The 11,075-nt window shown below is 36.6% G+C and overlaps 1 protein-coding gene across 1 annotated transcript; it reads right to left on the bottom strand.

Moving 5' to 3' along the window:
* Nucleotides 1-389: 389 nt before the first annotated feature.
* Nucleotides 390-10,265, bottom strand: LOC135637628 (ASC1-like protein 1). The gene is made up of 6 exons (XM_065150287.1): nt 10,029-10,265; nt 7,877-8,103; nt 7,617-7,772; nt 2,838-3,023; nt 1,081-1,265; nt 390-836 (listed from the first exon to the last, which is right to left on the bottom strand). Exons 1-6 carry the CDS (start codon nt 10,164-10,166, stop codon nt 805-807), a joined length of 924 nt encoding a protein of 307 aa, XP_065006359.1. The 5' UTR covers nt 10,167-10,265; the 3' UTR covers nt 390-804.
* Nucleotides 10,266-11,075: the final 810 nt, after the last annotated feature.

Raw genomic sequence — 11,075 nt, 5'->3', positions numbered from 1 at the left:
TGATGCTGGGCCAATATGGGCCGTTGAGTTTGTTGGAGTGAATTGGGCCCAATAGCCTCAGCCGATGATTTGATCTCAACCGTCCAATATATAGATCAGTATCGAAAAAGGAAAAAAAAATATAGATCTTTATCAATCTGTATTTAACTTTTTATTTTTATTTTTATGATATTATATAATACAAGTCAGCATGTACCAATGCATCTATCCATCGTAAAAACTTGTATCGGATCATTTATATTTTTCTTGGATACTCTACACGAGAATCTATAGATTGCGGAGAAACATCAATTTTCCCATGCAACAAAAATAAAAATTGCTTGTTCTTTTTGCAGATCAACATCCAATCTTGAAACACAAGATGACATAAATTTAAGGAGCAACCCAAAAAAACCAAATCAACACACATTTTGAAAATTGTTGACTGTTGAATAAAATACAGAATTCAGAATGCATCAACTCTGCTGGTTGACCAAAATATGAAGGCCTACCAAAATAATAATAATGTCTATGTGCGGGTGACCCCATCTGTTCTTGACATAAAACATACAGATGCCCTCCAGTAGTAAGGAGATATCTCCAATGACAACTACTCACCAAATGGGGGAAGAATCATGCTGGAGATCTGTTTTCATCTTGTGAATCTTACATGTCAATCAACCTAAAAAGAGAGAACAGGATTTTCTCTAAAATTTGTACACCAATTTGAATACTAGTAGCTGGCACCGTAAAAGCAAAAGAGAAATGAAGATCTTCCCATGACTCTGATGTTCATATATCGGCATGGTCAGAAAATATCAGCAGTCAATCTTCGTGTTCCTCTTCACCTTCAGAATCTATAATGAAAAGAAAAATTCAAGAAACATCATACAGCGGCAGTGATGGGGTTGTATAATGCAGTTAAATAAATTTGAGTTCTATTAAAGATGGCAGGTAATCAGTATGCCGAACAACAGAAATTTTGTAATTGCAGTACCAAAATCTTTAAGCCTAACATCTATCTTGGATAGACCACTAGAAGTTTCACATTGCAGTAGAAACATGTTGGCCATCCATATGCAGAAGTTGGACAATACTTACCAGATCGAACATCGTCCCCAACATGGCCTCTAGACTGGATTTGTTTTACAAGCATCCGATAGATCAATACCCACCAATAGATGTGAAGAACAAGCAGCGAGAATAGAAGGGTGTTGAACACATAATAATATATAGGTCCTTCAAATTTGTGCTTTGCCTTGTCCAAAGTCAAGAGGACTTCGTAACTGCCAGATAGAAGGTAAAAGAATCACCAAGTTATATTTTAGTATTCCAACTCAAGTGAACAACCCTACAAAAACAGAACTGATGCATTAAACTTAGTCTTGTGCTTAGTTTCTTTTTGCTCATTATGGTTCCAGAATTCTGCAATCTGCTAGTAAGCATGCAAAAGCAATTTATAAGCTATTGGCTTTAATTTGTTCATAGATTTATAACACAGACTGTAAAACTATTTACCTTATTCAGCAAAATTAACATGATTGAAATATAAAAGTGAATATAGAACTGTGATGCCAAAACATGGCTCTGCCAGAAAATACATGCTTCACCTTCACAAATGTTTGAGAGATGTATTGGAAGTTGGAAAACCATGCGATTTCACTTAGATGATATGACTACTGATCCTACTCTCAAAAGGAAGAGAAAGGGGGATAATAATAACCTAAAGGACCTTCCAAATATATTAATCATCTAAAATTGCATGTTGTCTATTTCTTGTCAACCTGCGTCCCCAAATCTCTGTGGTATGACCAAAGTACAACTTTATGACATGTTCATTTAAAGTTCAATTCCACATGAAAGAACCATTATAAGCAAAATAGCCAATGCTACAATCCATGGATGATATATTTCAATACTGTGGTGTTTGGAAGTCCAACTGGATCAACAGTGAATTTAGATTAAATTTATAAATTACCATTAGTCATACACCAGATATGAAACTTCAGCCTTTTAAAACTTTCTTTCATCACTGTTTTCAAGATCTTCAAAGTGAACACTCAGCTTTTATAAAGAAATTTAGCAGAGGATCCAAAAGAAACCCCCCAAAAAAGTCAAATTTGTTTCAACATGAAGTTCTGGATTCATGACATCTAAAATCTTCCTATTAGAAGATTCTAGAAATGCTTCTAATTTCTTCCAGGATGGAAAAACAAAGAATATACATTTCTATCATCAATGTTTATTGTGATGAAAAAGAGAAATGCTCAACAATATGGCAACTCATGGTCTCTATAGACAAGGTTTTCAAATATCAGCAGACAGCAGCATAGAGGATTTCAGTCTGTTGCTGGAATGGTATGATTGCCATGCCTCTGTGCAGGCCAAAACATGTCAAAAGAATTGGCCTGACACAGTAAAGAGAACCCATGCCTGCAAGCATGGCATGACACTGAGGACAACCTCCTGTGCCAACTGAAACTTCAATCCTATTCATCAATGATACCTTGCAAAACAATGTATAAGCCTGAACAATTTCAGCTACATGTAATTCTCTACTATGTATGGATGGGACACTCAAATCTTTAATATTTCAGTCATGTGCTTAAACTAAAGTTCAGCAAGCTAAGATGTAGCATGAATTAAATGATTACAAGAACCATCATAATCTTAGTTTTCCTCTAACACAGGTCGGACTCCTGATATAAAGCAAGTGAAACAAATACACGATTGACAACTAGGGAAACCAACATAGATGTTCTATAATGTAATTACAAAGTCATAATGCAACAATATTCAGAATAATTGATAATAATAATAAGCCAACCAAAGACTTGAATTCAGCATAAGATACTTACCTCGTACTTCGGAGTATCCAGAATGGGAAGTATGTAAGACGAAGTAAGACCCATGATGCAACAAACAGAAGAAATGAAGCATTAGCAAGCCATTCAGAACCGCTATACTTAGACATCTTCCCTACTTCCAGAAACACATCACTTGCATCATGTATGGCTAAAACAATTGAACCAACACGAGCAAACCTGTTTAAAAAGAAAAACAAAAGATAGAGGAAACATGTAGTTAGATACCTCAGTTGTCAAATGGATTCGCTGTAGGAAAATTATCATCCAAACATGTGCCCCAATGGGTTTTTTTTTTATAATGGAGAATTACTAAAAATCTACACAGAGTTGCCGATTGAATTGCCAATTTCAGAGGTTTAACAGACTTTGTAATTCAAAGTACAAACTCAGGAGTTCCTAGAGATTTTGATGGCATTTTGAACTCTGACTGCTTGAGAGCTTCTTGTAATCTTGCTGTTTTCTTTTCCAAAAAGAATCGTAACTTTTTTTCTAACCCTGATACAACCTCTAGATTTTGTGATAAATTCTAAACTATGACAAGCTTAGCAAGATGGAATTGATTAAGGGCTGTAATCAGTGAGTAGAAAATCTACCTTAGCAACTGCAGATTAACCTCATCAACTAGGGAACAACCCAACAACATTTGCATGGACCTAATAGAAGACTGGAATAAGTAAATGACAAGCTCTGATCTCGGGAGCAAGATCATCTCAATGGCACAAGTAAGCCAATGAACCAACCAAATGCAGCTCCCAATCAATGAATAAATATAAAGAAGAGGTAACATTTTAGGGCTTAATAGTCACACCTAGGAGAAACCATTCTATAGAATAGTAGTTTACTTTATGATGTGATTTGTGGCTTTGATTCATTTATTTATAAAACTCAACCTCATATAAGAGTTGGTACAGAAAATACCATGCCTCCACTAGTTTTGATGCTCTGAAAGAAAGAAAAAAAAAAACTAGCTCATACTGTTGGGCTTTCAAGTTTGGAACAAAAACTGTCATCAGTGGAATTTAAGAATTGAAAATAATAGTCACAGAAAAATCCAGTATAGACACAACATAAATGCAAATTAAACAAAAAAAATGGATTTTTCCAAAATCATCTAGCACTCTCTAAGTGCTGCACCATCTTAATTCTAGGATGCTATCAACTTTCTCCAATTAACAAAACTTGAATCTAATCAGCAAGAGTAATTTTTTTACTAAAATTTTGGGGAAATCTCACCTGATATAGCAAGTTATTAGAGTTCACATGGTAGTACGAATATAGGATCAACCATATCATCAGAACAATTACTATGGTTGAATTAAATGAAACAAATTGTGTTCAGCCTATCATGGCCAAACATTCCTAGCTTTACTCCGCTTTAATTCCATCTATTTTCTAAATTTCTTCTTTAATTGGTATTTCATAACTCGATAGTTATATTGTCGAGCTGATTGATGTACATATAAATGATTGATTGAACTCTTTTATCTTTATTTTCTTAATTTTGTTAGTCTAATAACTTGATAGTGTATCAAGCTATGATTACGACTGGCATTTTTACATTCTTTGCCATAATCCTGTTGGTATAACTTTCATTGGTCTTTGGAATGGGTCCACTATCACTTTCCTTTTACTTCTTACCAATATTTTGTCAATGACTGCATTCAATCACAAGTACTTTGACCATTCAGGCCGCCAGCATTACCTTATGGCTTATATAATGCTTGCTTGCAAGAACTGGTTGTTGATAACTTGATGCAACAATCATGAAGTAATTATAATGCTGGTCAGATTCTTTATCTTCTATATGTAGTGTCTGGTTGCCCGCCAAGGCTAATGTCTGATAATTATAATGCTGCTCAGATTCTTTATCTTCTATATGTAATGTCTGGTTGCCCGCCAACCATACATGAATTAATGCATTAAGAGCTGAGCTCATGCTAGCATGTGCTAGTTTACAAGCCAGATCTCAACATATTTTATGCATGCCAGTGCACACAGGTGCATGTCACACCCCAGCAATTATATCATGCACCAGCATGAATCCGTATGCACTAACAGTCGAACATATATGAAATTCACATTAAAGGGATAAGATGGATGAAGTGAACTAGTGAGCAGGAATTATAATATAAATGCAAATATCCTTTGTATAATATAAATGCATTCATGCACTTTAAAGTTTATATTTTAGTTACATTTGTTATGGTATATATTCTAGTTAGGTGAACTCCTATAATGGCAAACCCATGCACACATGAGGAAGGAGTACAAGTCTATTGAGGAAGCTTGCCACTAGAGGTATGGTACATATCAAGGGACGTCCGTAGCAAGTTTCTTGAAGCACATGATGTCCCAAATTCTTGTTGTGTATGCTACCTCAGAGGTGGATATTGAAGAAGCTTGCCACTAGAGGTATGGTACATATCCAGGGACATCTGCAGCAAGTTTGTTGAAGCATATGATGTCCCAAATACTTGTTGTGTATGCAACCTCAGAGATATCCCAAGCTACTTCAGAGTGGACATGTCAAGTATGAAATGCTATGTCACACAAAGTAAATAATGTTAAGAACATTGCCACACTAAGAACATATGGATATCATCAAGATAACAAGTTCATATTAGTATGGTTCTGCATGCATGAAGGCATGTAAACTATAAGAAAAATGCTTATAGTGAATACATGCATAAGTGAAAACGTGTATGATGCTCAATACTACTAATATCAAATTATAAATGCTTATGTTCTTTTAGCATCTGAGTTTTTAATTCTATGATTATCAATGCTTATTTATAATTATTTAATGATCGACCTAATCATTCCTACTTTGAGTTGCTTACCCTTACTATTTCATATACTCATTGACCACCTGCCCAGAAGTGATGACTGAAGTAGGTCATATTATTCCAGATGAAACAGTTGGTTGAAGTAGGTCATATTATTCCAGTTGGTTGAGGTTGAGACTCCAGTTGACGATAAGGTTGAGGATGCACATTGAGACACTTACTACATGGATTTGATATCATTATGGGTGATGTATTAGATGAAGTAATTTATTCTTCTTGGACTATACTATAGTGATGGACCTCATGCCACACTTATATTGTCATGTGATGATAGATGGCTTTCACTATGTTTTAGATACTGATATTATCTAGATCATAGATTTTAATTACTTTACAAGTACTTGATAATAATGTTTAAGCTTCTACACTGACCATATATATATATATATATATACATATATATACATATATATATACATATATATACATATATATATACATATATATACATATATATACATACATATATATATACATATATATATATATATATGTTTGGTCATCATTAGTGCGACCTCATAGGCTTACGAGAAATTGTCCACTTTAGGCATACCTGCACGATTTTATTCTTTTGGGGCTTACGTGAGCCCCAAAAGACGTCTCTGAGGGTAAGAGTGACACGGCGGACTTATGAGCCCTTGGTTTCCCTGCTCCTCAACCAATGTGGGACTAAATGTCCTTATCAGTGCTCCCTTCCGTAGGGGAGCCAAGGGACTAGGGCCCTCCTTTTAGCGTCAATCTGATAAGTCAACATTTAGTTAGTCCGCCATTGGTATGGCCCTGTAGGCACACGAGGAATTATCCGCTTTGGGCGATGGGTGTATCTGCACGATTTTGCCCTTTCGGAGCTCATGAGCTCCAAAAGGCACCTCTCTTAAGGGAGCCAAGGGCCCAAGGCCCTCCTTCTACGCTCATTACCCAAAGCGGACAATTTCTCGAACGCCTACATGGTCGCACCAATGGCGGACCGACCAAATATTGACTTATCAAATTAGTACTAGAAGGAGGACCCTAGGCCCTTGGCTCCCCTATGGGAGGGAGCACTGATAAAGACATTTAGTCCCACATTGGTTGAGAAATAAGGGAACCAAGGGCTCATAAGCCCGCTAGGTTACTCTTACCCTCAAAGGTGCCTTTTGGAGCTCATGAACTCCAAAAGGGCAAAATCATAGGGGTACGCCCATTGCCCAAAGCAAACAATTCCTCGCGCGCCAACGGGGTTGCACCAATGACAATCAAATGTTGACTTATCAGAATAACGTTAGAAGGAGGGCCCTGAGCCCTTAGCTCCCCTACGGGAGGGAACACTGATAAGGACATTTAGTCCCACATTGGTTGAGAAGGGCTCATAAGTTCGTCGGGTTATCCTTACCCTCAAAGACACCTTTTGGGGCTCACGAGCCTCGAAAAGATAAAACCATGCGAGCACGTCCAAAGCGGACAATTCCTCGCGAGCCTACAGGATCGCACCAATGACAACCAAATGTTGACTTATCATATATGTATGTATGTATGTATGTATGTATGTATGCATATACATACACATATATACACACACACAAATATATATATATATATATATATATATATATATATATATATATATATATCTGCAGCTATCTATCATGCATGTATCATAATAGGGTGTGATCATATGAGTTAGTTCTATAAGATTTGTGATCATGTCCAACTGTGAGTTTTGGTGGAGATTTTGGATCATATCCTTTATCTTGGGTGTGACCAGAGGACTATTGGATAAAACATATTTATTCATCTGAGGCAAATTAAAAGTAAAGCAAAGTTTACAAGAAAGTACATGCTGACCAGCATGAACTGCCAGCTAGTAACAAATTTGTCTATGGTAGATTGGTAGGTTTCTGTTAGCATGATGGTTGGCATAAAACTATCCAGCAGAAAGACTAACCTGAATATGTAAGACAGCGCAATGAGAATCGCAGTTGCTACATGATGAGACATTGACACTCCGAAGTCGGACCGTCTCGTTTCCCAGAATATAAGGGCAAATATAGAATATGTGTAGAAACCAGCAACATACATGTAAACAGCCTTAAGTTTCAACCTGGATGAAAGAAATACTCAATACTGATATTTGTATCCAATTAGGATGCCATTAAAAAGCCGGTTAATAGGAGAAGACTGCATCAAAAAAATATTAAATCTTACTTTATTTTCTGATCAGGCCACACTTGATCTCCTGGTCCTACCCAAAAATACCTAGTACTCGTGAACCATGGTTCATTGTATGTGACAGACAGAGCCAGCAGCTCTCCCGAAAGAAAATAAACACATTTCCATGCTGATTCCTTAAATTTGTTGATCTTTCTTCTCCTTTCATTTTCAGCACCGAAATCTTTAGGCACCGTTTGAGGTATAAGTCGCATAGCCAATTTCTATAGAGATCCAAGAAAGGCATTAGATTTATATATGTATCAGATGCCTTCGTACAAAACATTGCTGATGTAAATTGAACTCAATAATGATAACAGGGGTTGCCTTATATTGATACAGACATACGGATCAGATACAGATGCATGTCAAACAAGCCAAGGATGAATACAGAGGTAAGCAAAAGAACAACAGTTTTGATAATAAATGGTACTCATATTTTCTTGTGATCAGATGTGAAATATCACAAGTTATTCAAAGGCCTCAGAAACAAGAAAAAAAATCATCATGTGCTGTAATAATACAAGTAGATATCTAGAATATAACATAAGTTTGATGAATGCTAACCCATAGATGGTAATCACCTACCAATCCATATAGATTCTCTACTAAGATCATGTTCTTGAATATGATCTACAAGATAGTCATACCACTTAATCCATAATTGAAATGGCAGTGTGAAACATGGTACCACAGAAAGGATATCAAGGAGTGCAGCACGAATTACACTTTAAATTCCATGGTATTTTAGTAACCGTACTCAAAGGAACTATAGTGTTCACCAAACAATGGACACAAATTACTAGGTTGAATTTAGTTCCACAAATTCTGTTCAGTTCTTTTTTGACAAATCGATTTCAGCAAAGTAGACTAATATTTGTTTCAGTAGACCATCTGCCTCTGACATAATCCTGAAGACCCAACCATCATCTAAATATGATCTACATTACTTAATGCCATCAGAACCATGAAATCTCAAGGAATAACATCTTTTATATTCAGTAACAACAAAAGAAGAACATTTACTTGAACCTCCAAAAATTTTACCCAACACTGAGATATAAAGGACTTCTAACAAAACCAAGCAGAAACTTAACTTTTTCATGTTGCATCAGACTTATCTTTTTTCAGTTACCACAGATCCATTGTTGTAGGACAGGACAAAATAACCTGCTCTAGGAACTTTTTTATAAAAATATATATCATTTTTCCCTAAGCAGCAAACTGTTAAACTAGAGTTGATAAAACTTAACTATACTAATTATTCTCTAACATATGACCAAACAAGGATTGATCTTAACCACATCGATGCTTCCATAATAAGGCATTTAACTCAATATAGCACAAAACCTCAAATGGATTGTAGCAGAGTCATGCCAATGCAAGGTTTGGGGAGGGAACTCAAAACTGCTCATAGCTGAAATATATTTATTGCCATTCAAGTCTAGATTGCAACAATCAGGACAGTGGAATCTCTTTGGATGCATTGGTCGATCTGGTTGGACTATTGCTTGTCATAACCCATACTTTCCAGCACAATTTTATCCTAGATACAACAAAACAGCTTTCTGGAGATAAATATTTTGCTCATTCTTCCTTTTATTCATTTATTTAATTATTAGTGTACACAGGCTATGTCTGTAGCAGCTTAGACATTAGCAATGATGCCAACTGATTAAAGGTAAATTTAATAAATTAGCATCCAACTTCACTGGGATCCCAATACCCAAAGTATAACTTCATTCATGATGGATCAAAAACCCACAAAAGAAAGTATTTTGTCATTAATAAGATCAAGAGCACATATAAAGCCCACATTTTGTTTTCTTTTCATTACATGAAACTACCTCAAGAGGCATAGCCAAAAAGGATCCCAGATGTGAGAATCTTGGTCTTACACAAACACATATTGGAACTCTTCTTTCTCACACCACAACATTGCCGAAGATAGGTTTCCTTTCGGCGGAGCAAGAAGATCCACTACTAGGAACCGAGCTATTCGCCCAGACGAAAGCTCTCTAATCAAGCTAATCACAGCAAGATCGGATCTTTGGGATAAATTGCATCCAAAAGTATAAAAACCAAAACTTTTATGCCAACTCAGGACAGCTCAACACAAACAAGAGACACAATCCATCAAATCACGTACCTCGAAGACGAACCTATCCAGGAAGCATCTGATTGTGGGGAAGAACAGCGCGAAGAAGGGCAGCGCCAGGAAGTCCTCGTACGCGGGGTACGACTCCTGCTCCCAACTCATCGATCGGAAGGCTTCTATGACATCCATGTCTCCCCAGATTAGGGAGCCCGCGAGATCCAAAGAGAGGCGATTCCAGAAGCTAATCGCCGGGTCGAATCGAAACAAACAAAAGCAAGCAAACGCTCGAATAATAGTTATAGGGGATGTCAAATTTGGGAGGAGGCGCATTTAAGTGGGCAGCACCTGCGAACGCAAGTGCTTTCGGGTGGCTGCGGTCTCGCAAATCCAACGGTTGAAACATGCGAGGCCGGCAAACCTTCGCATCAACCTGCGACCGCAACAGCCTGGATTCGCTCAATTTAGTGCCGCAGCCTGGATTGATGTAAATGAACGGTGAAGATTGCGTGTGGATAAACTAACTCGAATTCGAACAAAAATATAAAGAAAAATAAGAGAATAACAGGAAAAAAAAAAAAAGAGAGAGAGAGAGAAATGTGGATATCAGCTGAAAATTTTCAGAGCTTGATTGATCCAAAAAAAGACTCAGAGCAGCCTCAAAGTCAAACATGACATGAAAGAAGACTCAATTTGCTAAGGTGGAAAGAGAACACAGAAAAAGCCTACAACTTTGGAAATTATATGAAATATAATTTCTTTCCCTCTCATGGCAGATATCTTCAAAGGATCAACTCTACAGCTTCAGATTCTATAGTTCAAGATCAAGTGAGTGAGTGAGAGAGAGAGAAAGTTTCAGGTGCTAATCTTTAGTTCTCAGCTGAAACTAATCAACAGAAAGTAATGTATATATATGGATTATGAATGCTTAAGAGTTTGGAAGAGAAATCTCAATGTAGAGTGGCATTGAAATCTCCTTTATGAGCTAATCTGACTGGACAATATGGCATTGAGATTTCCATTTGTACCATATACATATTTACAAGGATTAAATGACTGATTTCGTTTCTTTGGTGGATCTGCTGAAACCATAATCTCACT

This window comes from Musa acuminata, chromosome BXJ3-5, assembly GCF_036884655.1.
Source record: "Musa acuminata AAA Group cultivar baxijiao chromosome BXJ3-5, Cavendish_Baxijiao_AAA, whole genome shotgun sequence".
NCBI lineage: Eukaryota > Viridiplantae > Streptophyta > Magnoliopsida > Zingiberales > Musaceae > Musa > Musa acuminata.
The sequence above is the reverse complement of the archived record's forward strand: the minus strand, read 5'-3'. Positions and strand labels throughout refer to the sequence as shown.

Coding starts and splice junctions, on each gene's coding strand:
- LOC135637628 (XM_065150287.1), bottom strand. CDS start 10,166: ATGGATGTCATAGAAGCCTTCCGATCGATGAGTTGGGAGCAGGAGTCG. Junction 7,773..7,876: donor TGGCCTGATCAGAAAATAAA/GTAAGATTTAAT, acceptor TCTTTCATCCAG/GTTGAAACTTAAGGCTGTTT. Junction 837..1,080: donor TGGGGACGATGTTCGATCTG/GTAAGTATTGTC, acceptor TTTTCATTATAG/ATTCTGAAGGTGAAGAGGAA.